This window comes from Epinephelus fuscoguttatus, linkage group LG12 (assembly GCF_011397635.1).
Source record: "Epinephelus fuscoguttatus linkage group LG12, E.fuscoguttatus.final_Chr_v1".
Classification (NCBI taxonomy): Eukaryota; Metazoa; Chordata; class Actinopteri; order Perciformes; family Serranidae; genus Epinephelus; species Epinephelus fuscoguttatus.
Window position 1 is genome coordinate 21,724,101 of NC_064763.1, and position 24,437 is coordinate 21,748,537.

General features: G+C 39.8%; 2 protein-coding genes across 4 annotated transcripts in view; one reads left to right on the plus strand and one right to left on the minus strand.

Annotated features, from left to right (window-relative positions):
* Window positions 1-5,403: 5,403 nt before the first annotated feature.
* LOC125898279 (spermatogenesis-associated protein 22) lies at window positions 5,404-11,083 on the plus strand. Of its 3 annotated transcripts, none has more exons than XM_049592045.1 (8): window positions 5,404-5,519; window positions 5,873-5,957; window positions 7,077-7,214; window positions 7,535-7,712; window positions 8,760-9,120; window positions 9,229-9,352; window positions 9,439-9,536; window positions 10,589-11,083. In XM_049592045.1, exons 2-8 carry the CDS (start codon window positions 5,918-5,920, stop codon window positions 10,778-10,780), a joined length of 1,131 nt encoding a protein of 376 aa, XP_049448002.1. In that variant the 5' UTR covers window positions 5,404-5,519; window positions 5,873-5,917; the 3' UTR covers window positions 10,781-11,083. The 3 variants fall into 3 exon arrangements, with proteins under 3 accessions (XP_049448002.1, XP_049448001.1, XP_049448003.1); XM_049592044.1 differs by having other exon boundaries at window positions 5,411-5,519; window positions 5,877-5,957; XM_049592046.1 differs by having other exon boundaries at window positions 5,411-5,519; window positions 5,877-5,957; window positions 9,232-9,352.
* Window positions 11,084-11,157: 74 nt separating this feature from the next.
* LOC125898283 (LHFPL tetraspan subfamily member 7 protein) overlaps window positions 11,158-24,437 on the minus strand; it is a 163,043-nt gene continuing 149,763 nt past the window's right edge. The window contains exon 3 of the mRNA XM_049592049.1: window positions 11,158-14,741. Coding sequence (XP_049448006.1) covers window positions 14,515-14,741 — 227 coding nt within the window. The 3' untranslated portion in view covers window positions 11,158-14,514. The remainder of the gene's footprint in view (window positions 14,742-24,437) is intronic.

Sequence of the window (24,437 nt, forward strand, 5' to 3'; positions counted from 1 at the left end):
AGAATTGACATAAGTACTCAAAATTTAGTCAAGAGGTGGAATATACAGAAATATACAATATACAAAAAATATAATAAAAAATATATACAATATACAAGGATACAAGTGTTGTTTGTCCTGCCACTCTGTGACTGTTAGGAGTTCATGTTTTAGATTAAACCACCCAGCAGCATATAAACAATTTAAATGAGCTCCAGCTTTATCAGCTGTAGCTTTAAAATGATGAGCACATTAAATGCAATAATTATAATCCTTTAAAATAATAAACATTATCTTGATAGCACGATAAGTACTATTACATGTGGTGCTTTAAGTAGCCTGTATTTTAATTCTAAAACTCTACTTTTGTTATTTAAGTAAGATTTTGAATGCAGGACTTTAACTTGTAAAATTATATATATGTATATATATATATACTTTATTAATCCCAAAGGGGGAAATTCAGTCTTTTCACTCTGTTGTCATATTCATACACAGGCCCGAAATACACACACACACATGCACAAACAGGACCTTTTTACATGCATTAAATGGAGAGATGTCAGAGTGAAGGGGCTGCCCATGGACAGGCACGGTTAGGGGGCTTGGTGCCTTGCTCAAGGGCACATCGGCAGTGCCCAGAAGGTGAACTGGCACCTCTCCAGCTACTAGTCCACGCTCCATATTTTGGTCCAGGCAGGGACTTGAACCAGCGACCCTCCAGTTCCCAAGCCAAGTCCCTATGGACTGAGTTACTTTCACTTATTGTAGAATATCTGGGTGCTTTGTCCACTGCTGCAAGTAGAGCAATATCAAAAGAGCCAGGGGTGCAGTATCACGCGAAACAAAAAAATATAAAAGATACACTTACTGAGTGTCTTGATTTACTTAATGTTAGTCTAATTAGAAAATTGTTTCCCATATTGCTCAACATCCTTTAAGAAACCAATAAAATATATATTTTTTTATTGCTAAATTTACATTCATGGATAAAACATGTTGCCAACATCATTATCAAATCTGTTATGACAAATATTTGTCTTATTTTCTTTGGTTTTTGATGGAATCAAACACCATAACTTCCCATAATAATGTTAAGTATTTAAAGACATGATCAATGACAGATCTGCAAAGGTTCATATTTCTGTCTTTTTTTAATTCTGCATGTAGTAATTAGCAGGGTAATATGGCACAGGCCTATGGAAAAGAAACAGCATCTCTTTGAAACAGTACATGTGGCTCTCATTGTTGGAAATAAGAGGGCAAATATCAACAACTTAGCATCAAAACGATCATATTCAGGTAATCATTAAGTCTTTCATGCTTTATCTGAGAGTTGGTAGGGTGTAAACACAGATACTCTCTGAGTAAAACCATGTATGGGCTTTTATAGAAACGTATTTGGTTATATGATGTCATCATCATTAATAGATTATTTGCAATCATTATATAACATTGTATGATATTTCATTTTCATCATATGATGTACAGGTACAGGTGACCAGTGAGGATTACAACCAGTTGTCCCCTTTTTTTTCTTAAACAATATGTTTGTTCTTTATGGGTGTGTACATAGCCTACATATGTAACAAGAAACAAATGGTGCCTGGTCGACTAAAGCACACACCGTGGCACAAACAAACACAAAGAAACAACCTCTCAGACATAAAACCTTATTTTGTACATACATATGTCCTAAAAGTCTATTTGAATTTAAATTCTATCATTATCTTCACAAAAACTGCGCTCAAGTTATCCATACTGCAAGGATTCTATTACGGAATACTGATTCTTCCTCTTCAACATCATTTGACATACACAGTAAATTGTCCCTAAAGCCTTTCAAACATACCCTCTGTGCATTCCAGTACCCATACTACCATACTATATAGTATGCCAGAAAAAGATTTAGTATGTCCCAATACATGCTATGTCAAATGCAGTGTGCCAGAAATACCAGGATGTTCTACTATATCAGGTAGGAATATTAATTGTTTAATTTTAGTAAATAATAACAAATATAACCAACAGCAAAGGCCATAAGTACTAAAAAACAATGAAAGAGAAAGGCATAGCCTCTGAAAATTTGCTATTGTTAATATAATATGTTAGAATCTACAGTGTATGCAGTCATAACTTATGGCGCGCTCGATGAACAGCATTTTGTTTTATCTCCATGGTAACAGATATATCAGTAAGTGGGTCAAAGTTCAGGGCGTATTGTTATGAGGAAGTAGTATGTGCTGATTGGGTAAGGGTAGCTGCAGTACCTACTAAAAGTAAAAGGAAAAAGTATGCAATTCGTAATGCACCTCCTGTTTCCCTCTTCATATGTGCATTACTTTTTCTTAAAAAAAAAAAAGTTATTTGCATTTATCTAATCCAATTTGTCTGTTAGTCTTCTTCCAAAACATTGCAATCTGTTTTTTTGGAGTGCAGAAGACAAAGCTATCATTATTGGCTTTAGCATACTTAATGTCTTTTGGGTATAGCCCTAAAATAAAATAAATATCCAGGTTTGAACTGGGAATGCTTGTGCTGTGAGGGATCAATGCTAACCACTGCACCACCGTGCTGCCATGGACATATACAGTACTGGAAAATTAATAACTGGGTTTCATTTACTGAAGGTCGTAGGATTTGCGGTTCAGGGGACCAAATGTAGGTTTCTGTTACCCTGACTTCACCAGCGCCGACTCACAGTGTGCTACACATCTGTACAGTTTCTTTGTACAGTAATAGCATGGTCTACTTTTAAAAGACACTGCACAAACAAACCCCGTAAAGATGCCATATTTTTATTACATCAGAACATAAGTGGTGTTGCAGCAATCATGACTCAGTAACTGAATAATTTGTTTTGGACTCCAGAGCAGAAATGAAAGAGATTCAGAGGATTCAGGCAGCAGCTGTTTTGTTTCTCACCTGGAATAAAGTCTAATCACTTATACAAAATGTTTGGTGAAGCATAGCTTCTCAGAGGCAAACGGTTTAGTGGAGACCACCCTGAATAGACCATTCATACTGCTGTTGCCATGGATTCACCGACAGAGGAAACACAAGACAGAGACTCCATGTGTGTTAAGATCAAAGACTGGTCTACGGACTCTCGGAGAGGATGTCACACAGACGTGCTGAGGCTGAGATTTAGCCTCGGGCTCTGTGCAGAACGAAGGGCAGAGCTGGTAGGTGTGTTGCCTTTGCCCTTGTCTCTCCTTATTGACTCTCCAACAAGATGTCTCCATCTCTCTCTGTTTACTTTCATTCATCTCCTGAAACACCATGAGAAGTCAAGTGAGGGCTAAGTGTGAGCAGAGCATTGCAGCCATACCACAGCTGTAACAAATGAGAAGAACATGTGAATGTCTCCTTTACAGGGTTCCAGTTGTGTGATAAGGATTTAGGTGCAGATTGTGTTTTCCTGTGGCGAGAGGGATCCTATAAGGGATGAGAAAGAAAGGCTGACACTTGTGTCAAGAGCTGAAATTGGAAGTCTCAGACGCCCTACTGTCTGCCAGTGGTGTATGGTAGTTAGGATGGGTCCCAGTGCACGTTGTTATGATGGGCCCTAGTGCAAGATTCTGCATCTAAACTAGCTACGACTTGACATTGGACAACATCAACATATACAGTACCCAGCAACCATCAGCACAAATCTGTAAATGAAAAAAAATAAATAAATAAATAAAAGTACTCATACAATTAAATATTTTTTGTAGTTGATTTGGTTTTATAGTTTATGTAAAGCAAACACATAATTTCATTGTGGAATAGAGTGCTACTGACCCCACCTTTCTAAATCTAACCTGAGTTCTTCTTTGAACATGAGTGTATTTCAGAATGAGTTACAAGCGCCTATTCTCTGGCCAACATGCTGTTGGAGGGGCTGCTCTCTGTATGGCCACCCTCATCCCATGGGCCCCAGTGTAACTGCTTTGCCTGCACTCATGATATTTACATCCCTGTCTGCTCTCTATCTATCTCATTCTGCCTACTTCACTTGGTTATATAAGGTAATTCATATGGCTCTTTCATTATCATATATGGATGGTAAGGCTTCAAGTATTGTGATCTTGATAAAAATTTTCTATGTGCAAAGTGAAACTTAGCGTCCTCGGACAAATTACCGTATTTTCCTTAGATTTTCACGAACATTCTTCAAAGACACGCTGAATAATTTAACCTTATTATTGACAGTTCCGGTAAAACAACTAGTTGGCTGTGTGTGGTTAGTTATTTTTTGCTCCTTGCGAGCAAGAGAAGGAATGGTTAATCACTATTTACACATAACAGTCTAAAGAGTGACCAGTTAAGTTAAATAACGTTGATCTGAGACCTGGCCAGCCGACTGCTCAGTTAAAGTCTAACCTTACTGTAATGAAAGCAGCAACATTAAGGTCCTATATCAATAAAACTATTCTTATTTACTAAAGAATATGTTTTTGCATTATTAGGATGTTTATAACTTTGAGTGCTGGCCAAATACTTCCTGCTTACGTCAGGGGACCTCAACGTTTTTCAGGCCAAAGACCCCTTAGCTGAAACAGAGACGGAGCAGGGACCCCCTACTAAATATATAGTATAAAACTGCATTGCATATTAAACCTGGCAGATGACGGTTATCAGGCAGAAAGCCATACGAACCTTGGGCTGCAGTCTTGACCTCTATGGAAATAGATTTGTCTCAGTATTATTTGTGTGAACAGATCAACAACCGGTGTGTTAATGTGTAATCTGTAAATATGAAAAAACACCTTCCACAACTACAAGCACACAAAAAAAGCTGTTTGGCATTGGCAGAGAAGATTTGGCTAATTTTCCATGGGTGCAACCCACTCAGCTCAGCTCTGCTGCTCATCCCACAAATGCATGTTCCTTACAAATGTGGCACAATTTAAAAGGGAAATAAACAGGCTTTCCAACAGTATAAGATTTATTGCCAAGAAGCAATGTTACAACAAAGAAGTAATCTACCAAACACAAATTTCCTTATTTTTTGTGCTTAGTTTATATTAATTATTGAAAAGGGGGGGAAAATGATCAAACAATAAACTGAGACTTCCTTGGGGTCTAGGACCCCCTATTGAGGACCCAGTGATTACATTATATGCATATGATAATTGCTAACCTGATTTTTGGTCTTTCTCAGTCATCCCTAACAGAGTGGTATAAAGGTTGGGAGGGTGTGAAAACTAACATTGAAGTTATGTCATCAAATGATGGAGGTGATGCACACAATGAATATGCTTAATATGAGGCATCAGTAACATGTGCCTAAAATATTTTTCCATCACTCTAAAAAGGCACCACAGACAAAGGCTGTCATTTACCAAAAAAAAACCAACAACAAAAAAAACATTATTTCGACCAAAAGTATTTGAATGCAATCCGACTCTCGTTATGATCTCCGAGGTTGCTGTGGGGAACATGAAGGCAACATACGTCACCATTAACTTTTGGCGCCTGTCGCTTTCCAAGGTGCTGAACCGTTAGCTAAAGGACGTTTCGTTTTCCCCCAACAACAACAAAAAAACCCCAGAGTAAGTTATAAATTAATTTATAATGCTCATAAAAAAAATGCTGGACTAGTAAATGAAAAAATAGTTACAACTTTTAGCTATACATTATAGCTGTAATGGTTGCTAGATAGCCTGTAGCTAGCTTGATAAGCTGTCTAAAATGTAACACCAGCTTTTTAGCTAACGTTAGCCAACTACTTTAGCTTAATGTTACAGTTGTTGCTAAACTAGCAAAACACCAAAACATGAGCTGGTTTAACCTACCACTTTCCCCCATATTTTAGAACCATTTAGTTGACCAGCACTTACCAGAACATCACTGTTAAGGTATTTTCCTTTTTTGTCATTTCATTTGGTTTATGTCTTTCTGTAAGTTAGCTAATACCACCCGCTAATGTTACTTGGATGAGCTGATCGTAATGAAGAGACAGGAAACCCAGCCAGCCAGGCCAACAGCAGGTTTGTTTTCACTTCATGATACTCATACCTGCATATTTATTCAACTCATATTAATAGTTTGCCAGGTTCAGTGATCAGTGTATTGTGATTTAGATTAAAAAAATAAAATAAAATGGGGCTCTGCTTGCTCTACAGTGTATTTTTAGAATAGGATATATCTTTATTGTACACCAGGGATGGAAAATTGTTCATTGTTCAATTGTTGACTCACCAGACACAAGTGACAACAAAGTAAAAAGCAGACAGATAGTCAGTAAAATAAACATACAAGGTCATTACAAAACACTTAACACATTAAATCAGCTTTAAAACTTACCAGTCACTTTGTTGAGTTAAGGATATTGATGGCGCTTGGGATGAAGGACTTCTTAAATACATTTTTAGTTGCCATATAATATTTAAATATCCTAAAATAGTGGTTCTAGTTTGCTTTTTGTGGTGCGGTACTATACCCAAAGAAAGAATCTATAGTAGCTACTTATAGTATTATGTCGGTAACAGTGCTGGAGAGTAACTAAGTACATTTACCCATGCATTTTACTGAAGTTCAATTTTGAGGTACCTGTGCTTTAGTTGAGCGTTTCCATTTTGTGCCACTTTATATGAACACCACAGTACATCTTTTTGACTCCACTACATTTATTTGATAACTTTAGTTACGTTGCAGATTACTATTATTTATACAAAATATTATCACCTACAATAAACATGATGGACTATTGTAGGTGAAGCTACCTAGCACTAAATAAAGTAATTAAAATGAGCTCCACCCTCACAAGCTGCAACATTAAAGTGATGAACACATCGGCACTTATGAATTATATAATATATTTTATGCTGTAGTGGGCTTATTCTGCATAATGAATACTTTTTCTTATGATACTTTAAGTCTATTTTGACACTACTACTTTTATACTATACTATACTATATACTTTCTAGTAACAAAGTATTTAACAGTGTGGTATTACTACTTTTACTTACTAAGTAAAGTATCTGAGTACTTCTACCACCTCTGGTTGGTAAATTTGTAGTATTGTTAAAGAGAATTTTTTTGTATGGGCTAATCGACTGAGCATTTGAATATTTTCAGATATATTTCCTCTGCTGTCTCCCATCAGGCTGCCTGTCTGTGCCGCTCTTTAACCAGAAGAAAAGAAACAGAATTCCTTTGACATCTGCTCCCTCTGAGAATGAATTCTTCTCCCACAGTGAATACACGGCAAGCACCAGCTCAGCTGCATCTCTCAGCACATCAGGTGAAGCAGCCAGTTAGGCTCCTGAAGCTTCTACTGTAGTGCATTGTAGTCACTGGGTGGCAGCACACCCTAAGCAAAATATAAAGGCACTTTAAGTAGACAGTGATCTTAATTCTTCTATCTGACCCTCAACACTTTCACTCTTACAGGGCATCTAACTACATTTTTTAAAATGCTCAAAATATCCATCTCCTGCTAAATCACACAATTGAGACCTTTTAACATAAAACAGGACAACACTGTAAAATGTCATCCCATTGATTAAGAAACAAAGCTACAGAAAGTGGAGGCCGCCATAAGATTTTCCTACCTTTCTTCAGGTACCTATAGATGTTACCAGGCCTCTGGTCCTCCACAAAGCCACCAGTGGAACAGGCAGGGTATCTCACAGTCTACTCCGCCTCAGCAGTATGGCAGCAACAGACCTGCTCCTGGGCCTGCCCCTGCAATGAGAACCTATACATCTGTACCACATCCGTACAAAGCTGGAGGCACAAGGTACGTTTCATTGACTTTGTGACCATGAGTGTGACAGTCAGTGGTGTGACCCGTTTGTCACAGTACATTAAAAGTATACTGAGCAGGAATTGTCGGTTACTGTCTGTGAACAGTATCACCAGCGAAAGTGAAAGCCAACCCCTGACGACTTTTTGCCTCGCTGTATTTGTATTTTTCCGGCGCTGTGTCTTTGATTTTGTAGCTTCCTCTTGGATGCATGCTGCGTACGGTCTGGCACCTGGACACTACCTTTTTACAAAGTCCTAACTTCACCTGCATGCTGTGCCCAGGAAAGTTCCTAACAGCTAAAATTAAATTATAATAGAGGGGGATTACTTTGGCATGTATTATCGTGTGGTATAGAGAGAACTGGACCCAAAAGTGTTACTCAGACAGCTGTTCAGTTTAAAGTGGATTTATTTTCAATAAAGCAAGAAGGGGTGTCTTAGGTTGATCCAGGGCACTCGGGAGAAACAGGACAGGTAGGCTGAGCTGGGCCGGAAACAAGTTGGCAGACTGGAGTAGCTAGCAAACGGGTGACCAGTGAGTGTGGATCTGAGGCACAGAGAAACAAGGTTCAGGCAAAACAAATCAAAGAGAAAAGCTGACACATACATAGTATACCTTTAACAGCGAAAAATGCTGAAAAATCACAAATCACCCACAAGCCTTTTGTGTGTGTGTGTGTGTGTGTGTGTGTGTGTGCGTGTGTTTTGTTTTCGCATGTTTATGTACTCAAATAATGAACTGTAACATAATGAAAGTTTACCATCCAGACACAATTGGAAAGGATTACAGAAATATGGACATCACAATTTTGTGTCTTGCTGCAGCAGCGAGCAAACAAGTTGCCATGATTTTACTGTAACTTAATTTGCTCATGACCAAAGAGAGAGCACCTGGCTAGCACAGACAACGCATAAAAACATAGACCAAAGATAATAAAATGTTTAAATATCAAAGGTTTAAAAAGTCAGTGTGACATGTGACAGGTGTTTTAATTTTAGATCACAGCATGTGAAAATATATATATATATTTATTTTCAGCTCTAAGATGGGACAGCCCAGCAGCTCAGTGAGACAACAGGATTTCAGACCTGGTGTTAACTCCAGACAGAGCAACTATCAAGCCCAACACATCAGGGAGAGTGCACAAAACAAGGCAACACCACATACTGGATTCTCTCAGATGGGACAGCAGTCATCTTACAGGCCCCCCAATCCCACACAGTATTCCCAGCAGCCGAGACCTGCGCCCGCTCCTGTCTCACCACCCAGCAGGCCCTCTGCTCGTGCAACACAGCCACAAAGCAACTCCTGGAACTTTACTAACAGCTTTGGGCCGCAGAGATCCCCATTTCAAGGAAACAGGAGCACAAATCAATCTCAGACTGTGCGACAAACTCAGGTGGAAAAATAAGTGGAAAATATATAATAATGTACAAAGATTTCAAAATGTGCCATTAATGTTTCATGATATAGTTGTGATCACTGCATTATTTGTATTTGTGCTTAGCAGGGCACACTTCCAGAAAAGCCAGCCATGGAAAACTCACTAAGGATCCTGACCGCAGTTATTGATGGCATGAGACACTGGAGTCAGTTTAAGGACAAAGTCCCATACTTATTTGAGATATTTGGTCAGTGGATTAGAACTTGCTGTTGTCTCTGATGGTCACTGTATTTTTAAACACCATCAAAGTGACAGGCTGTGCTCTTCCCTCAGCTACTCTCGACTCTGCGGTCACTCTGGGTCGTCACGGAGCCAAGAACTTCCTCATGAGAGATGGGAGAGAGGTTGTTCAGTGCGTCTTCTATGAAAATGTGAGTTGCAATATAAGTAACCAGGCTACTTCAACAACCCCTTCAAACATACAAAATGTAATTTTCTGCCGCCAGGAGTCTCTCAATCAAACCAGTAACAAAAGATGGAACAATGCCATCATTGCAGTCAGTTTCTCCTGGTTAGATTTCCTTCAGTGTTCATTGTTCAGGAGGTTTTTACTGGGAGCTCAAGTATCTGCAGAGGTCTCTTCATCTCCAAAACAAACAGATGATGAGAACAGGTGATTTAAACTGGTACAAACACTGAATAAACAGTTTCACATTTTAAAAAATCAGTATTATTCCATTGCTGTCAGGCTTATCGCAGAGAGGCTGCTCGCCCAGCTCCAGCCAATGTGTGCTCACCTTTTTTCTCTGAACATTTACGATCCAGACGTTCAGGAGGTTTTTACTGGGAACTGAATTATCCACAGAGGTCTCTCCCTCTCTAAAACAAACAGATCCAGGGATTTAAACTGGTAAAAACACTGAATAAAGCAGTTTCATGTTAAAAACCAGTGTTCCTGTGATGCTGTTTGGCACAACAGGGGCTGGAGCCCAGTTGCCACTAAAGTTTGCTCAGCTTGTTTTTCTAATAACTTCAGATCCAGATGTCTGATAACTAAAATCATCCATTTGGTTAAAACATACAGTTAAAATGACCAAGATCTAAAACGTTTATCCTAAACATGTGGCTTCAAACTGGATAAATAGTCAATTCATGACAGCTTCTGGCAGACAACAACCTTGACGCATGCACAAAAGGGATATAACACCACTGACAGGCGATGGCGACCAAATGACACGGACCATGCCCTTGATTAAAATTACAGATTTCTCTGGTTTTGAATGTTGTTGGAAATGTTTGGGATAACGTAAGTACACAGCTTACTAAAATAGAGAACATATGTTTTGTTGTTTTTAAACGCTTTAATGAAGAAAAGTTTCATATTGTACCTGTAAAGTTTTCTGGTACCAGGAAACATAACTTGCCCCTGACACCCTGACAATCTGACTGGACTTAATCTTCATTTCTGCCTCTTGTCTCACAGGAGCAGGAGCTGCCCCGTCTCATCCGTGGTCAAGTTCACCGCTGTGTGGGAAACTATGACCGCAGCAGAGATGTCCTGATGTGTGTATCTGTCAGACCTGGCCTGCCGTCAGAGCTGAGGAACGCACAGGAGGCTGTCAAAGCCTGCGATGCAGAAATGAGGGCGCTGGTCAAATCACTCAGTGAAGTCTGACCATGAGGTATCTTCAGATGAATCAGACAAAAAGTATACCAGTATTTGATGTGGGTACATGGAAACCAAGCTTAGTGCTATATAGTGATAGATAACTCTTGTTATGGGTAGAAGTTTAAGTAGTTTTAATAAGTATGTTTAAGGTATAAGCTACTGGCAGTGTTGCCATTAGTTTGTTACGTGCAGTAGCACTGAAATTTAACAGTTAAATTCACATGCATGTTCTGGTGTAGCTGTGTTTGTATTTATTTGTGAAACACATATATAAAGAGTCATTTCATTTCATTTAACCAAAACTTTGAGGGAAAGTACAGCCTCTCTTTTTTGTATGTTCTGAAATATTTTTTTATTACAAAGAAAATTCACAGAACAGCAAACATTGTTTCGAGGTTAATTCAGGTAAAGCAAACACGATGAGGTAATATCTCAAAATATATCTTTGAAAAACGGGGCAGTTAATAATAACATGTGATATCAAGTACAGTTAGTTTATTTACAGTCAAACATCACAATGGAAAAAACAAGAATTCTACTCTACCAAAACACTTTCACCAGTGCTGAGACTTTACACACAATGGTTCAACAAATAGGGGAATAAGTCCAGTGCAGTCACGCCAGTCATTCCCACAGTCAAGCACAGTATGAGGTCCAATACAATACCAACGTTTTTCTCTCCTGACTTTCTTTCAAATATGGCAACATAATCACAGTAACTTTTTTAAAGGGATAGTTCAGATTTTTTGAAGTGCGGTTATATGAGGTACGTATCCATAGTCAGTGTCTTACCTTCAGTAGGTGGCGGTCTGCACGCTCCAATTTTGGAGAAGCAGACAGAAGTACCGCCTAGGGGTGTGCCATTTCATCTCTGTCACGATAATACTGGTATAACTTTTAATAGCATATGAAAAATTCAGATCGTAATACTCGCGATATTCTGACTTGTTGACATGTTGACGTCATACTGTTACCGGCAACAACAAGCATGGCTGAAAGCGAAATTATTAACAACTCTGCGATGGTTCCCCGGGCCATTTCGCTCACCCCTATTACCGCCATGGAAGCTAAGCAATGTACTGCTGTGGATGAGGGCAGCAGCAATGCCTATTTTAGCTGCCTTAAAAAATCAATATCAGCATGTACACTATATTTATAATATTTTCACTGCTTTGCTTTCAGACAGCACTTTCTGATGGGAAACTGCTAACTGTGATCTCTTCATCGTCACCAGACTTCACTGACAAATAAACAGTAATTTTACCTCGCAGAACACTGGAGTTGCTGCTCTACTGCTGCCTTGATCGGTTAGTTTCTTTGCGTTACTGTGTGACTTTGGCGAATCCAAACTAACCCTTTAAAGCACCAAAGTCACAATAACACAAGCTAACCGATTCAAGGAGGCAGTAGACCAGCAACTCCAGTGTTCTGCGAGGTAAAATCACTTTTTTCGTCAAAGGAGTCTGGTGGCTTTCAAGAGAGCGATATAACAACTTAAGTTCTCCATATTAAACAGCTGTCTGACAACATGGTAAAGCTTTGAAAATATTCTAAATAAAGCACGCACTTTAACTGATTCGGTTTTTTTTCGGTGGCCTTTTGGGTGAAAGAGAGAAACTTTGATAGCCTGTGTTGGGTTGTATTTTTCTGTTTGATCAGGAAAATATATGTAAAAATTGAGTTCTCAAAGTAGTGGCTGTGACATATACGGCCCAACTTACGTGTACGTAACAACCAACAACAATTCCCATTTTCTTTTGCACCAGTCAAACGTTCATGGCAGACAGTTCGATGTCTACTGTATGTCATACACTGACTATGGATAAGAACCTCATACAACCTCACTTCAGAAAATCCAGGCTATCCCTTTAACGTCAGGAAATGTCATTATGGGAACCCAAATTTGGGAAATATTTAAAAAAAAAAATCCAACCCATTATTCAACACTAATACGCACATAAACACCCACTAGAAAATGGAGTCTAGCTTGATGAAATTGGCAGTGTACAGGGAGAGTAAGTGGAGACATTTTGTCCTTGGAACATGACAGGAATGGTGCCAGCACTTAAAAAGGAGAAGTGGATTGACGCAAACACAGCAACACATTAGCTTACTTGAGGAGCTAATTATTTTAAGCCACGTCTTACACATAACGTGAATAATGTTTCAGCTCAGCACAGATAACCAAAGGCGAAGTTCAATTTATACAGCTCCCTCCTCTGCCATTCAATTTCTAAATCACGCAAGACACGGATGCCAGGAATTAATCTGTTAGCTGCATGTCACAACCTTTTAATATCGCAATTCAAGTGATTTACCTCTTCTAGATAATTGGCAAAAATGTCTCAGGGCATAATTGAACACAAGTACACCGCTTTCCTTTTTTTTCCCTTCTCGTCGTGTCTCTGCTGTTACCTCCAAGGATTAGAAGACATCATCTTTTTTTTAAATCCTCCAGAACATTTTCTCAAGTTAATGAGATCATACTGCATCAAGTACAGGAGAAAGACTTCTGAGAGGAAGAAATATAACAGGGGAAATAAAAACACATCACACAACAGGAGCCACAGTTTTTCAGCAGAAAAAAGATGATAACCTGATATTAAACACTTGTCTTGGTTATGTTAAAAGGCACAAGTTGGTCAGATCACATTTAAAATCTAGATCAATTGTTCTACCATTAACAAAGCCCATCTTATCATGCATTTTTTGACAAAATTCCCACATCTCCCTGCCTTTTGCAATCATTTTTTTTCCTGAATTAGAGTGTTTAGTAGTGTGTGTTGTAGACAGAAAACATTTGCCCATGTTTAACAAGCAGGTTACGTTACACAAACAATTCTGGGGGAAAAGGTTAACAAAAGGATGCAGTATTCCAACATTTTTGACAACTCTACTCTGAAACCACTACGTATTAGTACGATTCACTTCCTTGTTACTGTCCTCTCGGCAGGTCTGAAGCTGTGTAAGTCCTTTCTTCGTCACTAAATGCACTGTCTTTGAAAGCTCAAACATCTTCCTGACTCCCACTGGTTCACTGCCTGGTCACAAGGCTGGAAGGCAGATAAAGTTTGCAGAGCAACAATCCTTCAAAGCATCAAATTTCTCTTTTTAACGTGGTATTTTTCAGCTCTGTTAAATCCAGACCATATGTACAGTCGCTTCAGCACAGTACATCGTCAGTAGATGCAGCTCCTTCCATTAATATTCTCAGTCTTTGTCAGTTCAAAGTGACTCTCTCATTGAGTCAAAAGTTCTTCAAAACCTCTTCCTCAAAAATTTGATTGGACGAATCAAACTGCCGCATAATCTCATGCTTCCACTCTCTTTACAGGGCCAGTCTGTTTTGGAATGTTACGCACGTCGACTTGTTACCCATGAAAGAAAGAAAGGGATAAAGACACTTTTTTTTTTTTTTTTTTAATGCAAGTACTTGTTATGTTTGTGGTCATTTTCTTAAATCATGTGAGGCGAGGTCCTTGCATCTTCTGACTGCATCATCTCCAGAACTGACGTGAAGAAAACATAATAACTGCAGAAATTACTGTAACATAAAACATTCCATCTAAATTAACTGAGTTAGTTACACGACAGATGCAGGAAGACAGCGTTTGTTGTTGAGTCCCAAACAGCATCGCCTCTATAAACGGGATGCGGGTGTCTCTCCATGACATCTAGCCCAGGTTAGAGAGTGGTCAGGAGGGGAGAAGAAAAAAAACCCAAGACATCGTATCACTGCACTATAACAGCGTGGGTAGAGGGGTGGGGGACAGCTGCTCCTTCGGCGCATATTTGGCGAAAAAGGGCAAGAAGACGGTGAGCATGACTCCGACAATAGCCAGCATGTAACCCCAGCCAATCTGGCACTCGCCGGCATAGTAGATGTCAGAGTCCCCGCAGAAGGACCTGACCAGCGAGGAGTTCAGGCCGAAGGGGTAGACCAGCAGTCCGGCAGCCATGATGAACACTGCAGAGAAGAAAGAGGCAGAGTAGGTTAGACAGCGATCAGGATATTCATGTAGGTCGACTGTTGGAGGAAACATTAAACACAAAACATCAGCTGAAAAATGTGTTAATTCTGAAGTTTAGTCTTTCATAGATAAAATATTACTGTTTTATTAGGGGACATTTTGCAGAATTGGTGCCATTTGCATGTTGTTACTTTACGATTTTTTTCCAGCTCTGTATCTAATAACACATGTTGGTAACACTTTACTTGAAGGTATCTACATAAGAGTGACATGACACTGTCATAACTATGACATGACACGGTCAAGAACCTGTCATGAACATTACGCACATGTCATAAATGTTTATGACTGCTGTCATTAAGTGTCATTTGGTTTTTGTAATGACAAGTTGACATTGTTTGGGTTGTTTTGATTATGACAACTTGACATTAATCAAAGTGACATTACCACAAGTTGTCTTTGTCATGACAAGTTGACATTAATTTGTTTGGGATGTCCTTATAATGACAACTTGACTTAACCAGGTTGTCATAACAACTTGACATTAACAAGAAATGCACCTCTTTTTGTGTTTATGACAAGGTGACATAATGATTGATACAAAGATGATACATCTTCTGGTAATGTCATCCTGGTTAATATCAAGTTGTCATAATAAGGACATCCCAAACAAATTTAATGTCAACTTGTCATTACAAAGACAACTTGTGGTAATGTCACTTTAATTAATGTCAAGTTGTCATAATCAAGACAACCCAAACAATGTCAACTTGTCATAAAAAACCTGAATGATACTTAATGACAGCAGTCATAAACGTTTATGACATGTACATAATGTTTATGACAGTGTCATGTCACCCTTATGTAGATACCTTCAAGTAAAGTGTTACCACATGTTTAACTATTCAAAAAGTGTAATGGTCTTTTGGTCTGAGATGAACCAAATACTGGAAGGCATTTCCAACATAAAATACCTTTCAACCTGGACGCTTTAATGAATACGTATTTGGTGTTTTGATATCCGCCGGTAAGAAAACTATTACAAGGCATTAGAAGCCTAGCCTAGCATTAGAAAATACATGAAAAGTAGCCGCATCAATGTAGGTGCAGATTTTGGGGAGGGGTGACGCAGGGGAACCCCCCCCCCCAAATATTAAGAACATGCATGTGTCACCCCTAATTAAAACATGAAAGCAGCATAGGACTTTTATTTTGATGATATCCTTCATAAATTGACGCAAGAAAGGCACAAACAGGTTCAGAAAATTTCACCGAAGGCAGAAGTGTTGGACACTCAAAATTTCCTAAAGGGAAGACCCCCAAGCCACCTGTGTCAGAAATAATTTAGGTAACAGGACTGTACATTGAGATGAACATTCTCAGAATTTACTTTTGGCCTTCAGGAGACTCAATTGATGCAACTTCCTGTTGGTCATGTGATTTATGTAATGTCCTTAATTTTTAGGGGGGTGGGTTATCAAGGTAAAAAGAGTCAGCGTGCATTTCAAGTAAAATGAAACACCCATAAACTTCACAAACACATAAAGTAAGAAAAAATAAAACACAGGCAAAGTGCAGATAAATAAACATCCACACACCTCTAGTAGGCCTAAGTGATGATTACAGGGGATTATTTCTTTATGAGTCTGTACAAAGTTTTTATAAACACATTTTTATGCATATTTATATATGTTATGTCCTGGGGATGGATGAGGCACTGATATTCAGGGGAATGGCACAAAATCTACATAACTATTTTAAAGGGTTGGTTCACCCAAATAAAACATACATGTTCTTGATTTGTACACTGCCATATCAACCGACAGCCATTTGGTGGCAGTAGAGGTTTTGCCGAAAAGGCTCACAGTCTGACTGCCAGTTCATTGTGTAATTTAGACACTTCAGTGCAGCTGAAGTTCCTCCATTTGCTCCTAGACGTGATGATTTACTGCTTTGTGTTACATATATAATAATAAGTCATGACGAAGATAGTTTTATACGTCTAACTGTGGCCGAACAGAGCTTTTAATGTATTGAACAACAAAAGCGCTGATGACCTGTAATTGACAGAAACTTCAAATTGATCCAAGTTTGCACTCCTCATTTTAAAACTCTGTAAAAGGACGCCCCCCCCTCCTGCACTTCTGCTGCGATCAGCTTTCTCAGACACTGTCCTCATGCGACCAGAGAGTGGCTCACTTTTACAAATTGAGTCAAGTCTCCCAGCCTGTGCTGCCAAGCAGTTATTGACTGTGCTACAGGCTATCATTGCTGCTCTTAGTCATTCCGAGTGCCGGCTGGATTTCCATTACAATGCCAGGTGTCATAGTTGTTTTAGCTCTGGAGAGCTGGGGTTACTGGAGAAGCTTGAACTTGTGATAGTGAGCAGCTCTCTAAATAAAACACACAACAAACACATCTTTTATGATGCTCTATTGATTTCAGGAGATGTCTGTTTTCCTACTTTGAAGGGCAGCGGCTTCATGGTCAGTGGGAAACAGTGCTCATGTGAGAGCTCCACTGCACTAGCTGTATGAGTATCAAATCGATGGTTTGTGTGGGCAGAGAGGGATTGTGATGGTAGAAGAGGAATGAGGAGGTAGGAAGCTTTCACTGATGTTCTAGTTGCACACTGGGGGCTTTGGGATCGACTGTTAGGAGGAGAAAAGGGATGATAGAGGAGAGGCACAAAGAAAAGGTCTGAATGGTGGAAGGAGAGGTGTCTCTTGAGTCTGGTTTGTCTGGCCTGCCGTAGAATCTCTGTGTGGAGTTCACTGAGCCTCTCACCCTGTGCCCAGCCCTCCCAGCTCTCAGAGTGGCCCCATGTTTTATCTGCAGGGCCACGGCGCCTCAAAGCTCACTGCCTAATGACACTTTAATGACCTTCTTTATCAAACTATCGTTGGCTTTTGTGGAGGAAACACAAAGGCACAGGCGTGCGCTCGCAAGCCAAGGCCACTTCCCTGCTACTCTGAAACTTGCACACAAAACTGGGATCGGTAAACGATGAACAACACAGTGTAACCTCCAAATAATCAATACAGGAACAAAATCCAGGCTGCAGCAAGTGTCAGGTAGAAGCAGGGTGAGGGCTGGGTTTTATCAATCAGACCAGGAGTATGCACGTCGGGTGTCTGGATCAGATAAACTGCAGCTCAGGCTGACTGGAGCTCTGCGAGCCTTTAATGAGGAGAGAACCGTTGAAAAACTGTAAAAATCAACTTCATATCAGAGGATAACTCCAAACGGATCAATTTCTGATCTGAGAGGGATGAAACCAAACAAATGTGAATTTACACGTCTTAAAGGGGAACTCGATTTTACACATCAAAGTCTGTTTACAGGTCTTGGGGTGTACCACTGTTGTTTAAAGGCTTTCGTGGCTCCAGAGGGAGCTGTGTGTAGTCTGATAAACTGCCTCAAGTGATCTCACTTGAGTCAGCGTCGGATGGGGCTGGAGACAAGTTTGAAAATGGAGAAATCTGGGTGTGTGGAGTTAGAAAGAAGTAGAGTAGGAAAGAGTTAACCAGACCTCTGTAGCCTGTTGCTCATCTCCGCTGCAGGCTAAAGGCTCAAGGCTATATTCGTTGTTACTAGCGTAACACACCTGAGTCTCCAAATGAGCATGTGGCAGTCAAGGTTTTGACAAGGAACAAGAATGTGTGGAATAAAAACTGTCCTTCCATAATGTTATAGGAGAGAAATGCCAGACTGCATTACATACTGTACAGGATGCACAGAAAACAACAAGGTCTGTGTTATATTTTTCACAAACCTTCAAACCTTAGAGAAAATGTGAAACTGGATTCCACTGCAGGGTGGATAGAAATTAATTTCACCAGGGTCTTACATGGCCCGCTAATCTAATCCTGTGAGAAATGGGTTAGTGTGATGAAAGAGGATGACATGACACCAAGATGCCATGTGGGGAGACTGAAACCTGTAAGTGTTCATTACTTGTGCAGCCAGGAGAGCAGTGTGCATGTGGACTCCCACTTAGCATGGCAAACTAAATGCCTCTGTGTTGACATCCAGCGCAGTCGCCAAAATAAAATGTTGGTGTTACTGCAAACCTCGGATATATTACTTAAGAATCATATCAACATTTCTAATGTGATGTAGTTCAGATAACGTGTTGTATGTGAGCTAAGTTTCTCATCTGGAGGAGGAGGGGAGGGTGGACGTCGGGACATTTCCAGCCATGCTTGTTGCAACAAAACCAGGTATTTTTAACAACATGTCAGGACAATTCTAGCTGTGTTTGTTGTAACAAAACCAGGTATTTTTTAAACAACACATCAGGACTTTTTCAGCCATGTTTGTTTTTAGAACAACATGGGACATTTATAGTTGTATGTGTTGCAACAAAATATTTTTTTATTTTGTCGGGACATTTCCAGTTGTATTTGTTGCAATAAAACTGGGTATTTCTTAGCAAAACATCAGGACATTCCTAGCCGTGCTTGTTGCAACAAAACTGGGTATTTTTTAACAACACTTCGGGACATTTCTAGCTGTGTTTGTTGTAACAAAACCAGGTATTTTTAATGACAAGGCAGGGCATTTTCTGTTCTGTTTGTTGCAACAAAGACAGGTGATTTCTAACAACACCTCTGGACATTTCTAGCTGTGTTTGTTGCAACAAAGCTGGGTATTTTTAAATGACACATTGGGACAACAAAGCCTTTTTTTTGTTTTTAAGAAAACTACACAGGACATTTCCATCCATACTTTTTAATGACATGTCGCAACATTCCCAGCAATGTTTGTGGCAGCCAAACCGTGTAATCTAAGCCAAAACATGGTCTTTTCCTAGCACTAAGCAAGTGTTTTTTGTGGTTAAACCTAACCACACATTAACCATAGCACTGTCACGTCATATTATTGAAAACTGAAACATTAAGTTTCAACATGTATCCTATATATGAAATGTACTGTGTGTCGCCCAGGGCGCCATTTAGGCTAGAACTGCAACTGGTGGAAACAACTTTATAACTTTCACCCCCAGTTCAAATGGTTTGTTGGTTTGTTTATGCTGCCGTCGCTTCCCTTTTTCCTTTGCGCGTAGCAACTACCAACAGCACAGGACAGACTGCAGTGAGTTACTTTGGTTCCAACTTTGCCATTTCTGCAACTGGGGATAGTAACAGCAAAGAACAAGATATTCTTTAGTAATTGGGTGTAGCTACCGATAGCTACCAGGGAATACAAAAGTGCTATTCTCTTCCTGTTTTGGTTGCGCACGTCCTTTGTGTCATAAATGGAGCCTTCATTTTCCCTGGAGATTGTACTCGGTGAAAAGTAAAAGCGAAGCCAGTAGAGAGCCTATCTAAATGTTGATGGTGTTATGACATACTGCAATCTACATTGACTTTATAATGATAAGTTAAAGCAAAAAACTTGTCTATTTCCGCTATATATATGTCTTAATATTGTGTGGGAAAGTGTTGCTTTTTACAAAAGGAAATATAAGATTGAACTGCCTAATACCTTTTCTGCAGTCACTTACAGAGGTTTTAAAGAGCTGCAGCCACCAGGCAGTAAAAAGCTACAAGTACTTCCATCAATTACCCCCTAATAGACCCAAGTAGCCGACAGTTTACAAACCTTCCTACTCCCAATTAACGGCCGGCATTTGTAAGAACGCAAGACAGGAAGGAAAGTCCAGTCCCTTCTCCACTGAGAGGAATAAATGTTAAGATGAGTGTGTCGGCCCAGATCAGATGAGCGCCGCTGGGTACACGAGGCTATCATAATGGCTCAGAGATGATGAGACAGTGAATAATGGAGAGACCTGAAGTTAGCTGGGCACTAATGTGTCCCAGTTTCATTGCAAACTTTACACACTGTGCCAAAGATGGGGGGTTGGGTTTAAATTCACTCCCGGTTATTGTTTTTTTAATCTGTCTGAAGTAATATTTCAACCTAAAAAGAATTTAGGTTTGTCCTCATAAGCAGAAATGGCAGTTCTGTCCAACAGTATTACATTATTTTGAGTTTCTTAAATTACATTTTCATTTACAACGTTGTCATTCAGGAGAGTTATAGTCTGTTCATCTTGAAAAAATGTCCTTGGCTTACTTGTTTGTTTGAATGCACACTTCAGCAGCTTTGAAGTGTGCACAGGCTTCAGACTGAGGAAGTAAAATATGGATTTGGAAAGTCAAAACAGCCCGAAGCATCCAAGAGAACTACATTTCATTGTTCATCAGCTTCAGTCTGTTTTCGTAGGTAGCTGCAAGGCTGCGGAGGCCTTTGTGTACGTTAATGAATAGCGAGACATACCTTTCTGTGCCTGCCTCTCTGTTTTTGTGTAAAGGTTTTTTGTGTGCATGTTCACAGCAAGGGCAGCAGCGGAGAGACTCAAAAATTAAATAAAACAGAGGGGAAGAAAACATTGTGCTACCATACAAAGACTCAGCTTTAACAAACTAAATGAGCTAAATTAACCTTGAGTTTCTGTCTCTAAGTGGTGCAACCGAGAAACAGAGCTTCCAGAGACAGTAAAACGGGTTCACAGTGGTGAGAGTGAGAAAAAGAAGGAGAATGGGTTTGTGGGGTTAGAAAGGTGTGTGATAACCTGGCATCCAAGCGTGACACTGAATCAATTTCATCAGAGACCTCTTACACAGAACTCACTGGCTTAGATTATTACACAAACCTAGAAACACGTGTCATATTTCAATGTCAATGTGAGTTCAATTGTAGCAATCTGGTATCTACTCTTGTCAGAAAATGTCAGAAATCCAATATACTGCAGTCCCAGACATCCATACACCTTGTATCTAATGTATAATTCTTCAGTTTCTTACAAGATATTACTGAAAAAGAAATTCAATTCTTTGAGCTCCAAGGCTCCTTTCATTACGAAGCCAAAACCTCTGCTTTGGATCAGACTCTATTTCCACCATGTTCTGACTGTCATAACTCTGTTAGTGAAGAATTAAAGGAATACTTCAGCCCCAAAATGAAAATTTTTATATCAGTTACCCACCCTGCGTTACGCTGAATTCATGAAGAAAGCGTTTTCTCACACGCCTTCAGGGTGAACAAAGAATCCAAAATCGGAGAAAAAATGCCTGATGAATTAAAGTAAATGGGGTCCACGTTTAACAACAGCAAAACTCCATCAAAGCATCTGTTTACAAAGTCTCACACAAGTCTCATTCATCCAGCCATATGCTCATTACGGCCCTTTCTGATGGGGAACTCAACGGAAAGTGAAACCTATCCATGCTCTCTTCAAAGCCAGACTCCACTGACAAAACATGGGAGTTGCTGGTCTACCACTGACTTTGTTTGTTTGTGTTGTGACGCGCATTTGGTGTTTTAAAGGGTTAGTTCAGATTCACCAAAGTCAAACAATAATACAAACTAACTAACTGATAGAAGCAGTGGTAGACCAGCAGCAGCCAGTGGTCAGTAGTAACGCATTGAGCTAGGGCTGCCCCCTAATAGTCAACAACATATTAGTTGACTAGAAAGGTCATTAGAGGGCAAGATTTGCTACTTCTTGCTTCGTTACAACTAGTCTGCTCTAAATGTGGGGATTACGTGTAGGGAACAAAGAACACCAGAGGAGCACCTTTACTGTGGATGCCAAGTTGCCAGCAGCCTGGCAGAAGTCTGTTGACCACGAGTAAATGATGACAGAGCAACATCCAAAACAAGAGGCAGCTTTCAGTGACAATCCATAACCACATCTGGCCACACCTTTTATACAACAGCTACATGGTGAAACACTTCCTGTGCCTCCCAAAAAACACTGAGGTCTCTGCTTTTAGAAACTTAAAATTAGTTGCACATACTGCAGGTGAAAATGTAGTGAGTTCGCCGATGATTGGAAGTGAAATTATTACAGACTTTGAGTGTAGATTTTCAGTGCTTTTTCTGCTGCTGCTAGCAGCTCCTGTGTTCAGCGACATAAAATTACTGTTTTTGTCAATGGAGTCTGGCTTTGAATTGAGCATAAATACGTTTCACTTGTAGTTGAGTTTCCCATTGAAAAGGGTTGCCTGTTTGGGGTAATTATTAGTAGTATAGTACTGAGCATACGACTGGATAAATCAGGCTTGGATTATTCTGCATGAGTGGTTTGAGTTTTTGATAAACCCAGACCCCTACGACTTCAATTAATTATGAATTTTCTCAGTTTTTCTCTGTTTACCTGAGGCATGCGAGAAAAACAGTTTATTCCAGTTTCTTTCACAAATTCAATTGAATAGGGTTGATTAATTGATATACAAATGGTCATGTGGGGGATGACATATTCCTTTAAACTCAATAGGAAATAGGTGGCTCCCTTACTGTAGATGCAGCACTCTTTAATTTCTGTTTTTTCATGATGTCATCCGTCTGTTTGCTCCTCCTGGCAATCACCTGCATTAAATATTTTACGTGCACTGATTATTGTCACCCCAGCCCAGACAGAGAGACGCCTGTTGAGACGACTACCACACAATAAAGCCTAGTGTACTGAAGAGGAGTGACTCACTGTCTTAACAATATAGTATTGTTAAACCTTTCTCAGGATCAGAGGGGAGATTTACATCTGAACAGTAGCTTAGTTCACTAACAGTCTACTAACCAAATATCTTTGTGCACTCTTCTATAGAGAACAGTCACTTTAAAGTGTTTTATAATGAGAAGTCCGGAAGAGAAGGACTTACACTGAAAAATAAGACAGGACAGGTTATACAATTCAAGCCTTGCAGCCAGAAACAGAGCTAGAATATATTAGAACGGACTAATGCGCTGCTTATCTTCTCAGACCCTACAAGCCAGACAGACAGTCGAGTGGAGACCACCAGCTCTTCTGGGACAAGAGCAGTCAGACGTGTAAATACAAAGACATTAAAAGTAGCAGCACAGAACGACAGTGGACCTTTGGGTGTTATGTCCTCCGAGTCACCACCTCCCGCTGCTTATTCTCACTCTTGAAAGAAACTTCTCATCTGGCTGCTGTCCAAACAGGGACATTATCTGCTATTCACTTCAAAGACACATGAAAGAGCCCACACATTACACTGTGGCCTTACATTACCACAAACTTGTTTGATGTCACATTACCTTGCATAGCAAAGACATCAACACACAATCCAGGTTGGTGAAAAAAACACATTTCTCTCCTCTGCCAAGGATAATGGCTGCTTTCTTCCAGGTAAAGTTGGAGGCGAATGCAAAAAAACAACAAAATGCATCTAATAAATCTTGATTTGCCAACACAACGCTCATTTGTCTGTGTTGCCGGCCATGTTTGTCGTTGATGAAACACAGTGACAGGTAACATATGCTGGAGAGAGCTGAGAAATGTTGCTTAATTACAGATGCAGGCCCAGAGCGATACATCAGAACCACTGTTCTTCTTAGGGTGTTTTCCTCCACCATGTTCTTCATCATCTTGTCTCTCTTTTTTTCCCACAAGCAAGCATTTTCCATGAATAGAACAGGTGAGCTGATCTCTGTTTGGTCCCATGTAGACAATAATAACCCAGATGTGATCAGGCAAGCTGATGTAAATGAGGTGCTGATTTACAGTAACAGCCCGGGGCAGTAAACACAGAGTGTGACCCACATACACTCACTGTTATATTGTATAGACATGTGCAATCATGCGTAAGTGTTTCAATCATGAATGGATTACTGAACAGGCCTACCAGGCCTGGGCCCTGGCCCCCAAGGTGGCATTGGCC

Bases quoted from the DNA above. Each gene is read 5' to 3' on its own strand.
- LOC125898279 (XM_049592045.1), top strand. From the start codon at position 5,918: ATGAAGAGACAGGAAACCCAGCCAGCCAGGCCAACAGCAG. The intron at 5,958-7,076 runs GTTTGTTTTCAC...GTCTCCCATCAG, and splicing joins GCCAGCCAGGCCAACAGCAG to GCTGCCTGTCTGTGCCGCTC. The intron at 9,537-10,588 runs GTGAGTTGCAAT...CTTGTCTCACAG, and splicing joins AGTGCGTCTTCTATGAAAAT to GAGCAGGAGCTGCCCCGTCT.